Source organism: Halichoerus grypus, chromosome 6, assembly GCF_964656455.1.
Source record: "Halichoerus grypus chromosome 6, mHalGry1.hap1.1, whole genome shotgun sequence".
In the NCBI taxonomy this organism is placed as follows: domain Eukaryota; kingdom Metazoa; phylum Chordata; class Mammalia; order Carnivora; family Phocidae; genus Halichoerus; species Halichoerus grypus.
In genome coordinates this window covers 45,757,545-45,780,329 of record NC_135717.1, presented here as the reverse complement: position 1 = coordinate 45,780,329, position 22,785 = coordinate 45,757,545, and the positions used below count along the sequence as shown (strand labels likewise).

At 39.9% G+C, this 22,785-nt stretch overlaps 1 protein-coding gene across 1 annotated transcript in view; it reads left to right on the top strand.

Moving 5' to 3' along the window:
* The window catches only part of GDI2 (GDP dissociation inhibitor 2), a 37,921-nt gene that overhangs the window by 6,230 nt on the left and 8,906 nt on the right, over window positions 1–22,785 (top strand). Inside the window, exons 2-6 of the mRNA XM_036090044.2 lie at window positions 2,907–3,014; window positions 4,880–4,979; window positions 7,998–8,132; window positions 20,732–20,930; window positions 21,165–21,296. Of these exons, the coding sequence (XP_035945937.1) occupies window positions 2,907–3,014; window positions 4,880–4,979; window positions 7,998–8,132; window positions 20,732–20,930; window positions 21,165–21,296 (674 nt within the window). The remainder of the gene's footprint in view (window positions 1–2,906; window positions 3,015–4,879; window positions 4,980–7,997; window positions 8,133–20,731; window positions 20,931–21,164; window positions 21,297–22,785) is intronic.

Here is a 22,785-nt window from a genome sequence, read left to right as displayed (position 1 = left end):
TACGCCGAGTATACTGAATCAAAATCTACAGTTTAGCATGATCCCCAGTTTTTTGTTTTAAGTAGGCTCTAAGTCCAACATGGGGCTTGAACTCACGTGATCCAGTGATCTAGAGTCCCATGCTCTACTGACTGAGCCAACCACGTATCCCTAGCATGATCCCCAGTTGATTCTTACGCTTATTCAAGTTGGAGCAGCACTGCTTTAGTAATGGTTCTTGAAATTGGTCCTGGATCAGCCTCATTAACATTACCTGGGAACTCGTGTGAAAGGCAAATTCTCAGCCCCAACCCACTTCTGTGGATGGGAGTCCCACAGTCTGTTTTAACGAAACCTCCATGTGATGCGGATGCAAAGTGAAGTTTGAAAACCTGCTTCGAATTTACATTTCGAGCACGTTCACAGGTGGTACTGAATTGGGAAGCACCCTTTGAGATCCATCCACTGCTTGCAGGGTTAGGCAGACCTTCTGTAAAGGTCTGTGTTGGAAATAGGTTATGCAGGCTCCACAGTCTCTGTCACCACTACACTTCTACCGTGGTACAGAGAAAACAGATGTAGACAATATGTAAATGAATGGATGTTTACCAATAAATCTTTACTTATGAAGATTGTATGCAGACTGGACTTGGCTCCTGTACTTTGGGGACCCCTGCTCTGTAGCAGTGAGAATAAGTACATTTTAAGAACACACAAAACATAATTTGGATGAATCTTGTAAGCATAATGTTGAATAAAAGGTATATACAAAAAGGATATACTGCATGATTCCATCTGCACTCTTAGAAATCATGAGAGGGTGTGGGGTGTGGGGTTGTAGTTAGGACTGGAATAGGGCATGAAATGGCCTGGAGCACTCATAGTGTTTGTGTCTTGATCTAAATAAGAAATGATGCATCTTCCTAGAATAAAATTTGAACCAGACAATAGTTAAAAACCTTTAAAAATACTAAAATGAATAGATACATTATGGAGTAAAATTAGAAATACATACGAATTTTTAAAATAAAGGATCAAAGTCAGACTTCTAGGGGAGTGAGATTGTTCTCTGCTACCTAGGGTCTTTGGGGTAAATTTGAAAAGCTCTAAGGATTAATGAAGATACATGGAATTTCCCTTTTCTTAAAAAAAAAAAAAAATAAAGCCTTGATCACCAAAACCCAGGTGTAAGAGTTTTGAGTGAATGTGTATCCCATCTCTGTGTTTCTTCTCATTAATTCATTAATCATATTCTTTCTTGATTTTCCCCCTCTATCTTGACAGGGTATATCTTAGTATGAGACTGGACATTTATAATTCTCTATTGCCAATTTATTTGTTATCCTGGATGCTTCCTTTAGAGCTCTAGTTCTCAAACTCTTTGGCTTTGGGATCTGTTTACACTCTTAAAAATTAAGGACCCTGAAGAGTTTTGTTTATAAGGGTTATATCTATCAATATTTATCATTAGAAATCAACACTGAGCAATTTTTAAAAATATTAATTCACTTAATGATAAACCCATTACATGTTAACATGAATACGTTTTATGAAGTGTAACTATCTTCCAAAACAAAAGTGAGAAGAGTATCATTGTTTTACATTTTTTAAAAGATTGATTTATTTTTCAAGATTTTATTTAGAGAGTGAGCATGGGCAAGTGGGGGTGGGCAGAGAGAGGGAGAGAGAGTCTTAAGCAGACTCCTTGCTGAGCGTGGACCCTGCCGTGGGGCTCGATCTCACAACATGAGGCGAAACCAAGAGTCTGTTGCTCGACCGACTGCACCACCCACGTGCCCCTGTTTTACATTTTCTGCACATCTCTTTAACGTCTGGCTTGAAATATAGCTGGATTCTCATCTGCTGTGGTGTTCAGACTTTTGTGAAATACTGCCCTAGCTGAAGTATATGAAGAAAATCAGGCTCATACCGATGTGTAGTTGGACTAGGGAGGAGCGCCTTTCACATCGTTGTGGATATTCTTTGATTTATACCAAAACATAAATGGCAGGTTTTTTTAAATGATTAATTATAGTATGAAATCTGTAACCACACCTGCCAAATACCTAAGTCTGAATAAATTGATCAGTTGTTCTTTCAAATAAAAATGATGATCCATGAAAAAAAGTTGCTAGTTCAGCTTAACAAATCAGTTGTACAAAAGATTTTCCTTGAGCCAGAGTTACTTTATGTGGACTTCCCATTTTGTTACACAGAGTATTAAAGAGGTGGCATTCAAGGGGGTACATTAACAGGTAATTTTTAATGCTTCATCAAGGACATTCTTAAGTGAAATTAGCCTTGTTTTTTTGTGTTTTTTAAACTGTGAGCGCCTGGTGGTGTAGAGTATAATGACTGGCACAGTGTGGAGCTACTGCCCTAACTTTTCTCTACCTTTGGTCTTGCACCATCGGTGCTGATGTCAACACAGTGAAAAAATAGTGAATAATGTCTTAGTGTTATGAAAATAGTCTTAACCTTGAGGCCCATGGGGTTCCACAGACCACACTTGGAACCCTAGTCGCTTTAGGGCTTTGTCCTTAAGTTACGTCATATATTGTACATACATAAGTATTAGTTACTATAAGAGTGTTTAATGAGGGGCTTTTATTTTATTTTATTTTATTTTTTAAAGATTATTTGAGAGAGAGAGCACGCGCAGGCATGAGTGGTGGTGGCAGGGGAGAGAAGCAGACTCCTGGCTGAGCACGGAGCTCGATGTAGGGCTCGACCCCCGGACCCTGAGATCACGACTCGAGCCAAAATCAAGAGTCAGATGCTCAACCGACTGAGCTGCCCAGGGGCCCCTAATGAGAGGCTTTAAAAAAAAAAAAAAGTAGCGGGCGGGGGGGGGGGGCGGTAAGTGTCTGTTTGAAACATGTGGTAACACTTCACTTCTTTTGAAGATACTTTTGCTTTCCCTGTAGGAATGTATCCTGTCAGGTATAATGTCAGTGAATGGGAAGAAAGTTCTTCACATGGACAGAAACCCATATTACGGAGGAGAAAGTGCATCTATAACACCCCTGGACGATGTAAGCATTGGAGCAAATTCGTGTGCCTTTCCTTCTCTGAAACTCGTACTCGTGCGTCTCAGCCTTACTCCTCATGGATAGGTTTGGTTTTCTTACCTAGACTGTCTGTGGCCTCCCATTTTCTCAGGACCGGCTAGTTTTAGGGCTTGCTGACCCATCAGTTGGAGCCTCACTGCCGTCTGCAGCAGTTACCGGTTATCTCCTGAAGGGCAGGGTATGGACTTCTGATGGGGATTTAATACATGCCGAGCACAGTGCCAGAGCTTTCCACCTAGTTTTATGTGTCCCTCCAGTTAGTCAAAGGAGGGATTTTTATCCCCATTTTTCAGATGACAAAGTAGTCTGTGTTACTAAAATCACAGAGAAGGATTGTGAACCTAGGTTGTAAGACTCCAGAGCTTTAGTTCCTTTTACTCTACTCCCCTGCTTCCTGCTTTTTTAGACTGTGGGCAAACGAAGCATTTCCAAAGTGTGTTTTGCTGAATATTTCTCTGTGAGGTTTGTTCAGCATCCACATGCGTGGATACAAGCTGTACTGTGTGTTACCAGAGATACACAGATATCAGTTACTATCAATCATGACTGATGAAATAGACTTCATATTTTTATCAAAATTTTTTTCTGTATTCAGGCCTACAGAAAAGTTGAAAGAATAATACCAGTGGATCAACCTTCCATCTGGATTTAGCAGTTAACATTTTGCAATATTTGCCTTATGTCTTTTTTTGTTATTGGTTTGAATCTTTGAAAGTAATAGACATCCTGATACTTGACCTAAATATTTCAGCATTCACTGGCTAAAAATAACATTCTCCAACGTGATCATAATATCATTCGTTATCACATTTAAGGAAATTAACAGTAATATCCAGAGCACAGTCAGATTTCCCAGTGATGCCAAGAATGTCTTATATTGTGTGTGGTGGCAGTGTTTTTGTTTTTTTTTTTTAACTACTTCAAACATGGCTTTTGGTGTTGTTTCTCTTTATTCTTTTAGTCTACAGAAATCTCCCCACTTTTTTTTCTTCTGAAAAGTCTAAGCTAGCTTATAATAAGAAAGTATTGTTGTGTAGTTCATATTGCATCACATCAGGAAGCATAGAATGTTTGAACTCCCTCACTCTTCATGATGCCAACTCTGACCCGAGGTAAAGCAATGACCACCAGATCTCTTCATTGTTAATAATCTGTACAAGTTGGCATCCTTACTTCCACCCTGCCTACACTTATTAATCTTCAGTAAGGTGAGCAAGCTTTTTTTCCCCTCCCCAGTGAATATACTCAAGGACTTGGGGATTTTTTATTAGTAAATATACCAGCTTTGCTTATTCGCTTCCACGTTAGCAATAAAATGAGTATTCCCAAATTTTAGACCATAAGCTTCTTTTTATCTAGAGCTCCTACTCAACTCACGAAACTTACAAATTAACTGGAACTAACTTTAATTGTCTTTTTTGATTTGAAGAGTCCAGAATTTATTTTTGACTCCTTCCATAACTACGGAAGCAAAATTAAGCCTTTTTGTTAGCTTTTTATTCAGGAGAGAATGAGTTTAAATGATTTCTACAAATGGTGTATCTGCAGAGCTAGTGTGTTATTGACAAATTGTTTTGTGTTCTTGCTTTTCTGCTAGTAAAAAATACTACCTCTGTAATACTTATTTTAGCATTCATTAGTAGTGTATTTAACTTAGCTGTGTATTGGAATTTCTCTAAAAATTTTATCTGATAAAAAATGAAACGCCGTTGTTATACTTTACCTCATCCTCTGGTGGTTAGTTATTATACCAAAACCATGTCGTGGAAGAATAGCATAATGAAAAGTAAATTTTGTTACATTATGGGTCATTTTTGTTTTGGTTTTAGTTATACAAACGATTTAAAATACCAGGAGCACCACCAGCATCGATGGGGAGAGGAAGAGACTGGAACGTGGACTTAATCCCTAAGTTTCTCATGGCCAATGGTAAAGCATTCTGACATTTATGGCGGTACATTGAATCCGATTTAAAAGTAGACTCTAGCTCTTGACAGAGAGTGTTACTCCAGGTATGTGAAAATAGATTTTGTTAATGGCAACAGTTTGGTGAGTAGACTGTGGGCCATTAGAGGCATCTGGAGTCAGTAAGAATGGAGGAGGGGGTGACTCCTTCCTAATTGGTTCTGGAGACATAAAGTTAGGACATGACACAGTGTGTATGAAAACCGGAAGTGTCTATAGCACTCTTCTCTCAGGCTTCCCTGACAGTCTCAGATAACTGGGCCTTTAGAAGCAGTTTTTTCCTAGTTTGGAGGCTTTTAAAATTATTTTTCACGTTTTTCTCATATTTTTAATTAGGGGAGCTAAACTGCTGTGTTATTAGTGCCTTTTTCTGAAATGACATTAAAAACTAGGTTGTTGGTATGAAGTCTGTTTATGTCCCATGAATTAAAGTATGAGCTGCCCTTTCCCGTTTTGGGGTTTTGTTTGTTTTTTTGGTTTTGAGTTTATATTCTGTAGTTTCTTTTAGTGGAATGATCTTATTTGAATTTTCTCTGAAATTTATTTATTTAAGAAGATTTTATTTATTTGAGAGAGAGAGGGACCACAAGCAGGGGGAGTGGGAGAGGGAGAAGCAGACTCCCCTCTGAGCAGGGAGCCTGATGCGGGACTCCATCCCAGGACCCTGGGGTCATGACTTGAGCCAAAGGCAGATGCTTAACCGACTGAACCACCCAGGCACCCTTCTCTGAAATTTAAAGTTACCTATCTAAAATTCTTTTGAAATAAATTGTAAGCACTTTTTTTATTATATGAGTAGTAAAGTTATTTCATTAAAATTAGAAAACACAGATAAGCAGAGAGGAAATAAAATTTATATAACCAGAATCTCACCATCGATAATCATGGTTAATATTTTGGTGTATAACCTGCCAGGCTGTGTGTGTGTGTGTATGTGTGTGTGTGTGTTGTTGAACCTCACCATATGCCCCTAGACATATAGTGTGGGGAAAGAGACAATGATTTTTTTTTTAAATTTTATTTTATTATGTTATGTTAATCACCATACATTACATCATTAGTTTTTGTTAGAGACAATGATTTTTTTAAGGCTTTTATTTTATATTGCCTGATCTGATTCTCACCAGTAGCCTGTGGGACTGACCCTTTCCCAGTACCTTTACTAAGCCTGAGTATTCTTTATTTTAATTTTTTTTAAAAAATTTTATTTATTTATTAGAGAGAGAGTGCCTGTGCACAAGCTGGGAGAGGGGCAGAAGGAGAGGAAGAGGGAGAGAGAACCTGAAGTAGACCTCCCTCTCCCCCCGCTGAGCACAGAGCTGCATTCAAGGCTCGCTATCACGACTCTGGGATCATGACTTGAGCCGAAACCGAGAGTCAGATGCTTAACCTACTGAGCCACCCAGGCGCCCCATCTTCATTTAAATTTTTGTCACTTAGTCATACGTAAAGGCAAAATAATGGATTGATTATTTATTTATTTTAAGTTGGCTTCACGCTCAACATGGGGCTTGAATTCATGACCGCAAGATCAAGAGTCACATGCTCTACCCATTGAGCCAGTGAGGCGCCCCATGGATTTTTCAGAAGTATCTGTTTGTTAGAGAGTGGAATGATTTCTAGATGTTTATTGACTTTCATATTGGCCAGCCTTAGGCTTTGTACATTTTTCTTTTGAGGTTTTTAAATTTTTCTTTATCCATGTGAAAGAGCTCTTTATAAAGACCATGGAATAAATACTCCTAGTGTATTTGAAGGTATCTTTTCCAATCTGTGATTGGTTTGTATGTAGCTGTGTTGTATTTTTCTTTCGTACATAAGCTTTTACTTTTCATGTAGCTATATAGATTGATTTTTCTTCTTTTTACTGTTTTTGATTTGGAAGGGTATGCTTAAAATTTTTCTCTTTACCTCAAGGTTATAAAAATACTAATACTTGCTATTAATGGTTTTATAGTTTAATTTTTTCATTATAAAAATCACCTATTTTACCTTACAAGTTAATTTATGTGTTATCCTGTTTGAGACTAAATTTCTTTGGTTTATAGACAGATGATATTTTTAATTGTATGCCTGGCTTTATTCTCTATCTGAAATTAATGTTCATTATATTTTTTATATATATATATATATATATATATATTTTTTTTTTTTTTTTTTTTTTTTAAAGATTTTATTTATTTGACAGAGAGAGACACAGCGAGAGAGGGAGCACAAGCAGGGGGAGTGGGAGGGAGAAGCAGGCTCCCTGCTGAGCAGGGAGCGCAATGCGGGGCTTGATCCCAGGACCCTGGGATCATGACCTGAGCCAAAGGCAGACGCTTAACGACTGAGCCACCCAGGCACCCCTATATTTATTTTTTTAAAGATTTATTTATTTATTTTAGAGAGGGAGGGGGAGAGGGAAAGAGAATCCCAAGCAGGCTCCATGCACAGCCTGGAGCCTGGGGCGGGGCTTGATCTCATGACTCTGAGATGGTGACCTGAGCTGAAATGAAGAGTCGGATGCTCAACTGACTGAGTCACCCAGGCGCCCATGAAATTAATATTCATTTAATTAGTACAGATTGAATAATATAAACTGCATAACACAGATTCTTGAAAATTTTTGCCTGTTAGTTTTCTCTCTTTATAATAGGAACTTAAAGGAAATTCAAACCCATTTGCAGTAGTACTATAATTCTAAACTTCATACCTCTAATAATTATTAATATAGATTTTACAAAAGCAAGTTGATGAAGTTATTAATCTTGAAGTTGTAACATTAAAAACATACTTCTAAATATGCTCAGCAATAGGTATGCATTCTGATTGTCCCGTTTAGAACATGGCATTTGAGACTTTTTGGTAGGGGTTGTTGGACAATGTTAGAAAAAACTGGGAAGCCATTATTATAAGCCAACAATAAATGTACTTTTATTTCTGCTGGTTTTTGAAGGTAGTAAGACTTAACTTACAGTTTGAATTTTGGGACTTTTTTAGGTCAGCTGGTTAAGATGCTGCTTTATACAGAGGTCACTCGCTATCTGGATTTCAAAGTGACTGAAGGGAGCTTTGTCTATAAGGGAGGAAAAATCTACAAGGTTCCTTCCACTGAAGCAGAAGCCCTGGCATCTAGTAAGTAATTTTATTTTATTTCTCACAACATTGAGATTTTACAGTGGAAAGGAATCTTAGAGATCACATTTACTGTCCCCTGTCTTGACAGCCATCTGTCCACTCATCCAGTCAACAATATTTATTGAATGTCTGTTCTGGGCAGTTGAGAGTACATCATTGAAGAAAATGTTCAAAAACCCCTACCTCTGAAGCTCAGAGAGGGTTTAAGTGGCTTGTCTCTAGCTCATGGAACTTGGTGCTGGTGTGGGTCAGCTAGTGCTCTTTTTCATACTAATGATAACTCATAAGAGTTACTGTTTTTTTCGGTGTTTCCTGTGTGCTAGGCTCTGGGCTAAACACTTCACGTTCATTTTGTTTTTTGACTTTTGAAACACCTTCACAGGGTAGGGTTTCCATTTTATAGATGAGGGAACTCAGGCCTGAGATCACGTGGTTACGTAAGTGGGAAGGTTAGAGCCGAACCTCTGGTAGTATTTACTCCAGCGCCTGTGTCCTTCCATCACTGTACTGAGCTGACCACCTGCATCTTACTATCCAACCCGCCAAAAAAGAAAGAACTTTGTTCTGGCGAAACTGCTCTTCTAATTGTTGCTGTTGTCATTCTCTGAAATCTGTTTTTAGGAATTCCCAGTGAGTATGGAGTGATTTTATTCTTTGCCCAAAATGATTTCCTCTCTTGGCTCAACCAGAGATTCCTGGTTAACATTTTCTATTCCTACCTCTTTTCAATAGCAAACATCCCTAAAAAAGACCTTCTCTCCTTGAAGGTGTTTGAGTTGTTTGCGCAGAGCAGTTTGAGAAAGGAGAATTTGGATAGCTAATGGGTGGATGAGTTTTCTACAGTAAATGCTCCAGGAGTTTAGGGGAGGGAGCTATTTGGATTGGGAGAAGTGCCAGTAAATTCTCAGGGATTATTTTGGCTTGAGTGTGGGAAAGTTCTCTCACCTAAAAACCTAATTTGAATTACTTTGGCAGCTTCTCTAACTCCATTTATTTCCTTCTTGCTATCAGGGGAGAAAATGTTGAAAGGTACGATTTATATACACTAGAATTTACCTGTTTTAGTATACAGTTGTATGAATTTTTACCAGATCCCTGTCTTCTCGGCAACTGGTTTTCTACTAATGAATAAGATCTTGAACTCAGAATGTCAGGCCGGAAAATCTTCGGCAGAACGAACGGGTAAGGAAAGGTGTAGAAGTGGAGAGGTTCAGAAGGATGAACAAGAACAGTTATTTTATAATTTTAATAATAGCTAACATTTTTTGGACATTATGTGCAGGCGTGTATGTACTAAGGCATTTATGGGTATTCTCTACCCTTCACTGTCTCTCTGAGATGTGGGTACTAGTATCTTTAGTTTACAGATGGGAAAACTGAAGTATACAAGTATAAAAGCAAAGCCCAAAGTAGCAAAGCTCATGACTGATAGAACTGGTTTGAGGCCAGATTTGTTTGACTCTAGAACCCTGTACTCGTAACCTCTAAATTGTATAGTATAAAAATACAGATTTTTAAAAGCTATTTTATTTTTTTTTTATTTTTTTTTTTTTTAATTTTTTTATTGTTATGTTAATCCCCATACATTACATCATTAGTTTTAGATATAGTGTTCCATGATTCATTGTTTGTGCATAACACCCAGTGCTCCATGCAGAACGTGCCCTCCTCAATACCCATCACCAGGCTAACCCATCCTCCCAACCCCCTCCCCTCTAGAACCCTCAGTTTGTTTTTCAGAGTCCATCGTCTCTCATGGTTCTTCTCCCCCTCCGATTTCCCCCCCTTCATTCTTCCCCTCCTGCTACATTCTTCTTCTTCTTTTTTTCTTTCTTAACATATATTGCATTATTTGTTTCAGAGGTACAGATCTGAGATTCAACAGTCCTGCACAATTCACAGCGCTTACCAGAACACATACCCTCCCCAGTGTTCATCACCCAGTCACCCCATCCCTCCCACCCCACCCCCCACTCCAGCTACCCTCAGTTTGTTTCCTGAGATTAAGAATTCCTCATATCAGTGAGGTCATATGATACATGTCTTTCTCTGTTTGACTTATTTCGCTCAGCATAATACCCTCCAGTTCCATCCACGTCGTTGCAAATGGCAAGATCTTATTCCTTTTGATGGCTGCATAATATTCCATTGTATATATATACCACATCTTCTTTATCCATTCATCTGTTGATGGACATCGTGGCTCTTTCCACAGTTTGGCTATTGTGGACATTGCTGCTATAAACATCGGGGTGCACGTAGCCTTTCGGGTCCCTACTTTTGTATCTTTGGGGTAAATACCCAGTAGTGCAATTGCTGGATCATATGGTAGCTCTATTTTCAACTTTTTGAGGAACCTCCATACTGTTTTCCAGAGTGGCTGCACCAGCTTGCATTCCCACCAACAGTGTAGGAGGGTTCCCCTTTCTCCGCATCCCCGCCAACATCTGTCATTTCCTGACTTGTTAATTTTAGCCATTCTGACTGGTGTGAGGTGGTATCTCATTGAGGTTTTGATTTGGATTTCCCTGATGCCGAGCGATATTGAACACTTTTTCATGTGTCTGTTGGCCATTTGGATGTCTTCTTTGGAAAAATGTCTGTTCATGTCTTCTGCCCATTTCTTGATTGGATTCTTTGTTCTTTGGGTGTTGAGTTTGATGAGTTCTTTATAGATTTTGGATACTAGCCCTTTATCTGATATGTCATTTGCAAATATCTTCTCCCATTCTGTCAGTTGTCTTTTGGTTTTGTTGACTGTTTCCTTTGCTTTGCAAAAGCTTTTTATCTTGATGAAGTCCCAATAGTTCATTTTTGCCCTTGCTTCCCTTGCCTTTGGCGATGTTTCTAGGAAGAAGTTGCTGCGGCTGAGGTCGAAGAGGTTGCTGCCTGTGTTCTCCTTTAGGATTTTGATGGACTCCTGTCTCACATTGAGGTCTTTCAACCATTTGGAGTCTATTTTTGTGTATGGTGTAAGGAAATGGTCCAGTTTCATTCTTCTGCATGTGGCTGTCCAATTTTCCCAACACCATTTGTTGAAGAGACTGTCTTTTTTCCATTGGACATTCTTTCCTGCTTTGTCAAAGATTAGTTGACCATAGAGTTGAGGGTCCATTTCTGGGCTCTCTATTCTGTTCCATTGATCTATGTGTCTGTTTTTGTGCCAGTACCATACTGTCTTGATGATGACAGCTTTGTAGTAGAGCTGGAAGTCTGGAATTGTGATGCCGCCAGCTTTGCTTTTCTTTTTCAACATTCCTCTGGCTATGCGGGGTCTTTTCTGGTTCCATACAAATTTTAGGATTATTTGTTCCATTTCTTTGAAGAAAGTGGATGGTATTTTGATGGGGATTGCATTGAATGTGTAGATTGCTCTAGGTAGGATTGACATCTTCACAATATTTGTTCTTCCAATCCATGAGCATGGAACGTTTTTCCATTTCTTTGTATCTTCCTCAGTTTCTTTCATGAGTATTTTATAGTTTTCTGAGTACAGATCCTTTGCCTCTTTGGTTAGATTTATTCCTAGGTATCTTATGGTTTTGGGTGCAATTGTAAATGGGATCGACTCCTTAATTTCTCTTTCTTCTGACTTGTTGTTGGTGTATAGGAATGCCACTGACTTCTGTGCATTGATTTTATATCCTGCCACTTGACTGAATTCCTGTATGAGTTCTAGCAGTTTTGGGGTGGAGTCTTTGGGATTTTCCACATAAAGTATCATATCATCTGCAAAGAGTGAGAGTTTGACTTCTTCTTTGCCAATTTGGATGCCTTTGATTTCTTTTTGTTGTCTGATTGCTGTGGCTAGGACTTCCAATACTATGTTGAATAGCAGTGGTGATAGTGGACATCCCTGCCGCGTTCCTGACCTTAGGGGGAAAGCTCTCAGTTTTTCCCCATTGAGAATGATATTCGCTGTAGGTTTTTCATAGATGGTTTTTATGATATTGAGGTATGTACCCTCTATCCCTATACTCTGAAGAGTTTTGATCAAGAAAGGATGCTGTACTTTGTCAAATGCTTTTTCTGCATCTATTGAGAGGATCATGTGATTCTTGTTTTTTCTTTTGTTAATGTATTGTATCACGTTGATTGATTTGCGGATGTTGAACCAACCTTGCAGCCCAGGGATAAATCCGACTTGGTCGTGGTGAATAATCCTTTTAATGTACTGTTGGATCCTATTGGCTAGTATTTTGGTGAGAATTTTTGCATCCATGTTCATCAGGGATATTGGTCTGTAATTCTCCTTTTTGATGGGGTCTTTGTCTGGTTTTGGGATCAAGGTAATGCTGGCCTCATAAAATGAGTTTGGAAGTTTTCCTTCCATTTCTATTTTTTGGAACAGTTTCAGAAGGATAGGTATTAATTCTTCTTGAAATGTTTGGTAGAATTCCCCTGGGAAGCCATCTGGCCCTGGGCTTTTGTGTTTTGGGAGATTTTTGATGACTGCTTCTATTTCCTTAGTGGTTATAGGTCTGTTCAGGTGTTCTATTTCTTCCTGGTTCAGTTTTGGTAGTTGATACATCTCTAGGAATGCATCCATTACTTCCAGGTTATCTAATTTGTTGGCATAGAGTTGCTCATAATATGTTCTTATAATTGTTTGTATTTCTTTGGTGTTGGTTGTGATTTCTCCTCTTTCATTCATGATTTTGTTGATTTGGGTCATTTCTCTTTTCTTTTTGATAAGTCTGGCCAGGGGCTTATCAATCTTGTTAATTCTTTCAAAGAACCAGCTCCTAGTTTCGTTGATCTGTTCTACTGTTCTTTTGGTTTCTATTTCATTGATTTCTGCTCTGATCTTTATTATTTCTCTTCTCCTGCTGGGTTTAGGCTTTATTTGCTGTTCTTTCTCCAGCTCCTTTAGGTGTAGGGTTAGGTTGTGTACTTGAGACCTTTCTTGTTTCTTGAGAAAGGCTTGTATTGCTATATACTTTCCTCTTAGGACTGCCTTTGCTGTATCCCAAAGATTTTGAATAGTTGTATTTTCATTTTCATTGGTTTCCATGAATTTTTTTAATTCTTCTTTAATTTCCTGGTTGACCCATTCATTCTTCAGTAGGATGCTCTTTAGCCTCCATGTATTTGAATTCTTTCTGACTTTCCTCTTGTGATTGAGTTCTAGTTTCAAAGCATTGTGGTCTGAAAATAGGCAGGGGATGATCCCAATCTTCTGGTACCGGTTGAGACCTGATTTATGACCTAGGATGTGATCTATTCTGGAGAATGTTCCATGGGCACTAGAGAAGAATGTGTATTCCATTGCTTTGGGATGGAATGTTCTGAATATGTCTGTGAAGTCCATTTGGTCCAGTGTGTCATTTAAAGTCTTTATTTCCTTGTTGATCTTTTGCTTAGACGATCTGTCCATTTCAGTGAGGGGGGTGTTAAAGTCCCCCACTATTATTGTATTGTTGTCGATGTGTTTCTTTGCTTTTGTTATTAATTGCCTTATATAATTGGCTGCTCCCATGTTAGGGGCATAGATATTTACAATTGTTAGATCTTCTTGTTGGATAGACCCTTTAAGTAGGATATAGTGTCCTTCCTCATCTCTTATTACAGTCTTTGGTTTAAAATCTAATTTGTCTGATATAAGGATTGCCACCCCAGCTTTCTTTTGGTGTCCATTAGCATGGTAAATGGTTTTCCACCCCCTCACTTTCAATCTGGGGGTGTCTTTGGGTCTAAAATGAGTCTCTTGCAGACAGCATATCGATGGGTCTTGTTTTTTAATCCAATCTGATAGCCTGTGTCTTTTGATTGGGGCATTTAGCCCATTTACATTCAGGGTAACTATTGAAAGATAGGAGTTCAGTGCCATTGTATTGCCTGTAAAGTGACTGTTACTGTATATTGTTTGTGTTCCTTTCTGGTCTATGTTGCTTTTAGGCTCTCTCTTTGCTTAGAGGACCCCTTTCAATATTTGTTGTAGGGCTGGTTTCGTGTTTGCAAATTCCTTTAGTTTTTGTTTGTCCTGGAAGCTTTTTATCTCTCCTTCAATTTTCAATGACAGCCTAGCTGGATATAGTATTCTTGGCTGCATATTTTTCTCATTTAGTGCTCTGAATATATCATGCCAGTCCTTTCTGGCCTGCCAGGTCTCTGTGGATAAGTCTGTTGCCAATCTAATGTTTCTACCATTGTAGGTTACATATCTCTTCTCCCGAGCTGCTTTCAGGATTTTCTCTTTGTCTCTGAGACTCGTAAGTTTTACTATTAGATGTCGGGGTGTTGACCTATTTTTATTGATTTTGAGAGGGGTTCTCTGTGCTTCCTGGATTTTGATGCCTGTTTCCTTCCCCAAATTAGGGAAGTTCTCTGCTATAATTTGCTCCATTATACCTTCTGCACCTCTCTCTCTTTCTTCTTCTGGGATCCCAGTTATTCTAATGTTGTTTCGTCTTATGGTATCGTTTATCTCTCGAATTCTGCCCTCGTGATCCAGTAGTTGTTTATCTCTCTTTTTCTCAGCTTCTTTATTTTCCATCATTTGGTCTTCTATCTCACTGATTCTTTCTTCTGCCTCATTTATCCTAGCAGTTAGCGCCCCCATATTTGATTGCACCTCATTAATAGCCTTTTTGATTTCTACTTGGTTCGATTTTAGTTCTTTTACTTCTCCAGAAAGGGTTTCTCTAATAACTTCCATGTTTTTTTCAAGCCCAGCTAGTATCTTTAAAGTGATGATTCTGAACTCTAGATCTGACATCGTACTAATGTCCGTATTGAGTAGGTCCCTGGCAGTCGGTACTACCTCTTGTTCTTTTTGTTGAGGTGATTTTTTCCGTCTTGTCATTTTGTGCAGAGGAGAATAGATTAATGAGAGAACAAAATGCTAGCAGGGTAACAACGTCCCCAGAAAATATACTCTAAACAAATCAGAAAAGACCTGAAGCAGTGGGAAAAGAAAGGGAAAGAGAGAAAAAAGAAAAGGAAAGAAAAAAAGAAAAAAGAAAAAGATGAAGATAAAAACAAACAAAAGCAGAACAAAACAAAACAAAACAAAAACAGAATGTGATCAAATATGATCAGGCTGGATTATAGATCAGTGCCACACACTAGATTTTGGGTGTATTTTGGTCTGTTAAAAGAAAGTCCCTCTCAAAATTTTAAAGAAAGAAAAACTTATATATGTACAAAAATAAGGGTTGATATGATGAAGGGATGGAATATGACTGTAAAGATGGAAATTATAAAAAATTTTAAAAAAGGATTTGATAAGTTGTTTGAAAAAAGAAAGAAGAGGCTTAAAAAAAAAAAGAAAGAAAAAAGGGAGAGAATGTGATCAGGCAGGGGAGTAGAAAAAAAACATACACTAGAGATTTAGAGTATATTTTGATCTGTTAGAAGAAACTATCTCAAGATTTTAAAGAGAGAACAACTTATATATATATGCCAAAAATACGGGTAACTACTATGAAGGGATAGAATATGACTTTAAAAATGAAAAATAAAAATGTTTTTTTTTAAAAAAGGGATTGATAAGATGTTGGTTGAAAAAGGGAAAAAGAAAAATTCAAAAAAAAAGAAAAAAGGAAAAAAGAAAAAAAGACAGTTAAAAAAAATAATTAACTTTGAAAGACTAAAGAATCATGGTAAAAAAGCCATGAATTCTATGTGCAGTGTTCCCCTAGCGCTGGAGTTCTGCCGTTCTCATTGATCGGTAAACTTGGTCTTGGCTGGCTGTTCTTGCTGATCTTCTGGGGGAGGGGCCTGTTGCCGTGGTTCCCAAATGTCTTTGCCGGAGGCAAAATTGCCCCGCCCTTGCCGGTCCGGGCTGAGTAATCTGCTCGGGTTTGCTCTCTGGAGCTTTTGTTCCCTGCAAGCTCTCCGTACAGCTTTGGAGGCGGAGAGTGAAAATGGTGGCCTCCCAGTCTCCGCCCCGGCGGAGCCGAGAACTCGGGGTCCCGCTCCTCAGCGAGCCCCCAGAGAAAAGCCGTCAGTCACTCCCGTCTCCCCGGTCTCCGGCCGCACTCCGCGCTCACCCGGCCTGTGACCGCGCCTTTCTATCTGGCACCCGACCCCGGGTGGAGTCTCCAAACCCAGCAGATCCCCGCGGTGCACTCCCGCACCTCTCCTCCCGGGGGAAGAAGGTGAGTCTCCCCGGATCTGCCGCTTGTTGGGTCCCTGCTGGAGGAGCTGTGGCCCGACTGTGCCGCGGATCACGGTTTATAGCAACCCCGAGCTGAGAGCCCGCGCCTGGGCTCCGTCTCTGCAGCCGGCTTCCCTGCTCCGATACCTGGGAGCTCTGCCGCACTCAGGCACCCCCGGTCTTTCTGTGACCCCGAGGGTCCTGAGACCACACTGTCCCGCGAGGGTTCCACCCCCACTTCGCCACCAGAGTGACGTCCCTCAGCGGAGCAGACTTCTAAAAGTTCCGATTTTGTGCTCCGCGGCTCTATCACTTGCCAGAAGCGGCCGGTGGAGGCCCCTCCCCCGCCGTCTATCCTCCCGAATAACGCCTCGGATTCACTTCTCCGCACGTCCTACCTTCCAGAAAGTGGTCGCTTTTCTGTTCAGAGAGTTGTTGCTCTTCTTTTCTTTGATCTCCTGTTGAGTTTGTAGGTGTTCAGAATGGTTTGATCCCTATCCAGCTGAATTCCTGAGAGGAGACGAAATCCAGGTCTCCTACTCCTCCGCCATCTTGCTCCCGCATCTTTTAAAAGCTATTTTAACAACTATCCTCTACCTTCTAGTTCTTTTTTTTTGTTTTTAATACTAAACATTTCTAGCTTCCATCCCATAGTTGTTTCTTACATAATATGCCACTCTTTGCCACTCTTCTCTGGGAATTCTGATTTGTCCGGATTATCCAATTTACAATACCGTGGGAGCCAGCTGCCAACCGAGACAGAGTACTCCAAGTGTTGTCTGCTCACTCAGTCTCAGTGAGACTAGAACTTTTTTTTTTTTTTTTAAGATTTTATTTATTTATTTGAGAGAGAGAGACACAGTGAGAGAGGGAACACAAGCAGGGGGAGTGGGAGAGGGAGAAGCAGGCCTTCCGCTGAGCAAGGAGCCCGATGTGGGGCTCGATCCCAGGACCCCGAGATCATGACCTGAGCCGAAGGCAGACGCTTAATGACTGAGCCACCCAGGTGCCCTGAGACTAGAACTTTTCTAGGATGGTATATTTCTGTTCATGTGGCCTAAGGTTACACTGGCTTTTTTAGGAGCTGTACTCACTGTTGGTTCTTGTGGCAGTTCATGTGAAACCTCAAGGTTCCAGTAAATATTTGGTGATTGGTCAAGCGTTATTTTAATCAAATCAGTGAGAAGTATCTTTGACCCCCTCAAGTCATGTTGAACATGGATTATGTTCAGAATTGTTTTGAGAAGTTTTCATGAATGGCTTTGAAATGTGTCCAGCAAATTCTTCTGTCTTAATTTAAATCTCTAGCTTGTTTATTTATTCTCACTCTTAACTGCGGGGAGCCCTGTTGATGTCGCGCACCTTTGCCAGCAGCGAATCACCTTTCCTGGTGCAGAGCTGAGTGACCTCCAGGCCGGGGCGGCCTGAAGCAGCTGGATTAGGTCAGTTAGGTCCACTGGCAGGTTGTGTACTGGGTACTGTACTTCAGGAGTGTTTGACACTGATTTCCACTCTCACTTTTTTTTTTAATGCTGTGGTCAAATTTTTTTTTTTTTTTTTTTTAAATAGAAGTATGGTTGACACACAATGTTCCATTAGTTTCGGGTGTTCAACGTGGTGGTTCAACAAGTCTGTGCCCTGCTCGCTGCCAAGTGTAGCTGCCGTCTGTCACCACACAGGGCTGGTACGGGACCTCTGACTATATTCCCTGCACTGACCTTTCATCCCTGTGACGTATTCATGCCAGGACTGGAGGCCCGGGCCTCCCTCTCCCCTTCACCCATTCTGCCCAGCCTCCCATCCCTCCACCCCTGACATCCATCAGTTTGTTTTCTGTACTTATGGGTCTGTTTCTGTTTTTTGTAAGTTTGTTTATTCATTTATTGTGTTTTTATAGTCTACTTGTAAGTGAAATCGTATGGTATTTTTTTTTTTCTTATTTCACTTAGCATAATACCCTCTAGGTCCATCCATGTTGTCACAAATGGCAAGATCTCATTGCAGTTTTGATTAGCATTTCCCTGATGATGAGTGATTTGGGGCATCTTCTCTTGTGTCTGTTTGTCCTCTGAAATAGAAAAAGAAAAAGTTCTCTTCAGTTCCTCTGCCCATTTTTTATCAGATTTTTTTTTTTTTTGATGTTGAGTTGTGTAAGTTAAGTTCTTTATGTATTTTGGATTTAGCCCGTTATCAGATGTATCATATGCAAATATTTTCTCCCATTCCATAGGCTACCTTTTTGTTTCATTGATGGTTTCCTTTCCTGGGCAAAAACTGTTTATTTTGGTGTAGTCCAACATGTAGAAGACTGTTGCTATGGCCGATGTCAGAGAAATCACTGCCCGTCTTTTCTTCTAGGCGTTTTATGGTTTCCTGTCTACATTTAGATCTTTAATCCATTGTGAGATTATTTTTGTGTATGGTGTGTGGTGTGCATGTGGCTATCCAGTGTTCCCAGCGCCATTTGTTGAAGAGACTGTCTTTTCCCCACTGGATAGCCTTGCTTCCTTTGTCGTAGATCAGTTGCTCATGAAGGTGGGTCTCTCTTTGTACCAGTACCAGACTGTTTTGATCAGTCCAGTTTTGTCGTAAGTCTTAAAATCTGGGATGGTGATACTGTCAGCTCTATTCTTCTTTCTCAAGGTTACTCTGGCTTTTCAGGGTCTTCTGTGGTTCGGTACAAATTTTAGTATTATTCTAGTTCTGTGAAAAATGCTGTTGGTATTTTGATAGGGATCACAATGAATCTGTAGATTGCTTTGGGTAAGTATGGATATTTTAACAGTATTCTTCCCGTTCTCCATGGTCAAATCTTGTATCTGTTGAAAGCTTTCATTTATTCTCTTCATGAAACCGCTCTGGATTTTATAACTTTCAATGTTTTAAATGTCTTGACCTAAGTATTTTTTTTGGTAAATAAACCTCAGTGTGCAAGTGAAGGAAGGAAAGTAAAACAACATTCGAAATGATGTTAAGATACTACTCAGGAAACTGAGTAATTTGGAAAAAGATTTTTTTCTAACCCTTTTATCATATAGTTGAACGTTTTTCTTTCTATATTGTATATCCAGTATGTGGATAACTTCTCTTACATTTGCTTGCATCAGACAGTATGTGAATTGAACATGGAGTACGTGTTACGTGCCACGTACCCTTCTAGGTTTGGGGTAGGGCGGGTTCAGCAGAAGGGGAAAGTAAACAAAAAATGCTTTTTGTTCTCGAGCTTAAATTAGTGGGAGACAGGCTATAAATATGGAAGAGTATATGAGATGATGATAATGCTGTGCGGAGAGGTGAAGAGAGGTGGGGGGCACAGTTTTAAATAGGGCGATCAGGGAAGGCATTGTCAGAGGGAAGTAGTTGAAAATTGAACTGTATTATATTGGTGGTCTTATTTTTACCCCTGACAGCTAAACATAGGTTGGTGCTTGTGTGGTCATAGAATTTTTTTTTTTTAGCCTTGTACCATTACTGTGTATGCATTCTGTCCATTTTTAAATTTTTTAATTTTTTAAAAATTATTTTTTCATGCATGCATGCATTCATTCATCCTTTTAAAGTAAGCTCCATGCCCAATGTGGGCTTGAACTCATGACCCTGAGATCAAGAGTCCCAGGCTCTACCAACTGCACCAGCCAGGTGCCCCCGTCCCATTTTTTTAAGCTAGGTTGTAAATATAATTTAAACATGTTAAGTGTAGTTAGATATCATTAGTGGCCTCATGGTCATTTTAATTTTCAGTTTTGTTGATTTCAGCTATAGTCTTGGGGGAAATAATATTCAAAATATTAAACCATTACACTGTTCCGTGAGAGTTTGTTGTTTTTAAAGTAGTCGCATAGTTTAGGAAAGGGGATAGAGCCAGAACATTTTTTCTCTTTGGCCTTGTCTTCCTAGCAGCTGTATACTCAAGTAGGACTGCTGACCAATAAGAGAGCTGAGGGTGTATGAAGTACTTTATACCTGTCTCCCTAGCTTTTTTTAGTGTAAAAAGTGGTTAACTGATTATCTAGGACTTTATTAAAGTAAGTGACCGGCAGCATAATCATCTTTTCTGTGAAATGCTGGAGTGAATGTTAGCACACAGAGAAAGGAGGAGCATTCAGAATTTTAGGCAGTTGGATGAGTATAGATCAGAGTTGTCAAAAGAAGAACATTCAGGTGGATGCTGTCGTGAATAATAGTTTTTTCAAAGTCATATTCACCTTGTTCCTAATAAGAGACATAATTAAACGTATTACATTTAATTAAGTACTGGTTGTAATTACTTGTGATTGTAGAATTGAAGACTTAATAACTGATCTGTTGTAATTATGTTGGTTTATCGGAAAGCACAGTGAAGGCGGAAGCCATACTGTGTACGAGCCTCTGTCTTAGGCTGCACACTTCCTTAGAGGAGCCTCAGGTCATAATGTGGCACATTTAACCTTGCCTCTCACACTGTCTTTTCCACAGTGTCCTAGTGTGAATGTTTGCTTTTTGACACATTCTTTAGGCTTAATGGGACTGTTTGAAAAACGTCGCTTCAGAAAATTCCTAGTGTATGTTGCCAACTTTGACGAGAAAGATCCCAGAACTTTTGAGGGCATCGATCCTAAGAAGACTGCAATGCGAGAGGTGTACAAGAAATTTGACTTGGGACAAGATGTCATAGATTTTACTGGCCATGCCCTGGCACTTTACAGAACCGATGAGTAAGTGTTTTGGGTTTTAGATTTATATTTTTCTTGGAACTGTCACCAAATTTCTCAGTTCTCCAAAATGGAAGTTCTAACAAAACAAGTAGATAACCATGTTATATTATGAAAGGTTCCAGCTGTTAATTAGTGTTAGAACTTTTTAGGTAAAATATGAAAGTAGTGAAATAAAATCTTTTCAGAAAAACATTTTAAATATTTATTTTCTAATATTTATTTCCCTTATTTTAGCTATCTAGATCAGCCATGTTGTGAAACCATTAACAGGATTAAACTTTACAGTGAGTCTCTGGCAAGATATGGCAAAAGCCCGTACCTTTACCCACTCTACGGCCTCGGAGAGCTGCCGCAGGGATTTGCAAGGTCAGTGCCCATCGCTAGCCTGGTCTCCTTCAGTGCACGTACAGGCCACGGGGCTGGGAATGGTGAGACGTCTGTGAGCCGTGAGGTGCTTTTCTTTTTATTGAAATAAACTTTATGATGAAACCACAGATCTACAGTAAAAAGTTTCATAAGTGTACAGACCTGTGTAACCAACGCTGCAATCGAGAGAAGAAATCGTTTAGTCTGGGAAGCTCCCTTGTGTCACCTCATGATCACCCCCCCCACCCCCTGCAGCTCCATCTGTGACTTCTTTCACCGTAGATTCCTCGTGCATGTTCAGGAAGTTCATATAAAAGGAATAAGACGAAGTGGACTCATTTGTGGCTGGCTTTTGTTTAACGATATGTTTGAGATTCATTTATGTGGCTGCATGTACTGTGGTTCATTTTAAAAATATGGAGTGGTTTTCCCTTTGCACGTGGACCACAGTTTCCTGTAGCTGGACATCCGGGCGGTTTCCAGGTTGGGCTCCTGGGAGTGCAAGTACTGAAAGTCTCTGCGGACGTAGGCTGTCGTTTCTCACCGGTAAATATGCAGGGCCGGGACTGCTGGCTGCTACGGAGGATAGAGGGGTGCGCTCAGGAAACCCCGCCAAGCAGCCCTGCGGGGCGGTGGTGCCGCCTGCCAGCCCCGCCGCGGTCGGGGGGCCGGGGGCTCCCCACTGCTCCGCGGGCTGCTCCCCTGCCTTGTCGCAGTGCTGTCAGTCTTCCTGATTCTCATCACCCGAGGAGGTGTGACATGCTCTCTCACTCTGGCTTGACTTTGCATGTCCTGAGAACTCATGTTGATCACCTTTCCATGAGCTTTTTGGCCATTTGTATGAGTTTGTGATGTGATTGTTGATGTCTTTACACGTTTTAAAGATTGGGTTGTCTTTTCTGGTTTGGATTTGTAGGAGATCTTGAGTGCTGGCGGCAGGTCTTTTGTCAGATATATGTATTAGAGATGTTTTCTCCCGGTATGTGCCTTGTCGCCTGATCAGTGAAAGTTTTAAATTTTGATAATATATCAAGTTTTTTAGTTATGTTTAGTGCTTATTGGGTCCTATCTAAGAAAGCTTTGCATGCCTCAAGAGCACAAAGATAGTCTCCAGTGTCTTTTTCTAGAAACTTCAGTTTTGGCTTTGTGTTTAAATTTATAATTCATTGTGAAATAATGTTGGTGTGTGAGGTGAGGTAGGGCTTGAAGTTCATTTTTTTCTGTGCCCGGATTTAGTTCTTCTGGCACCGTCGCTGAAAAGACTTTATTTTCTAGTTGTGTTGGTGCCTTTGTGGCAAATCAGTTGGCCATAGATACGTATCTGTTTTGTTCCATTAGTTTATTTTTCTTATGCCATTACCTTAGCATCCCGAATATTCTAGTTTTTTTTTTTTTAAGGATTTTATTTATTTATTTGACAGAGAGATAGCAAGAGCAGGAACACAAGCAGGGGGAGTGGGAGAGGGAGAAGCCAGCTTCCCGCCGAGCA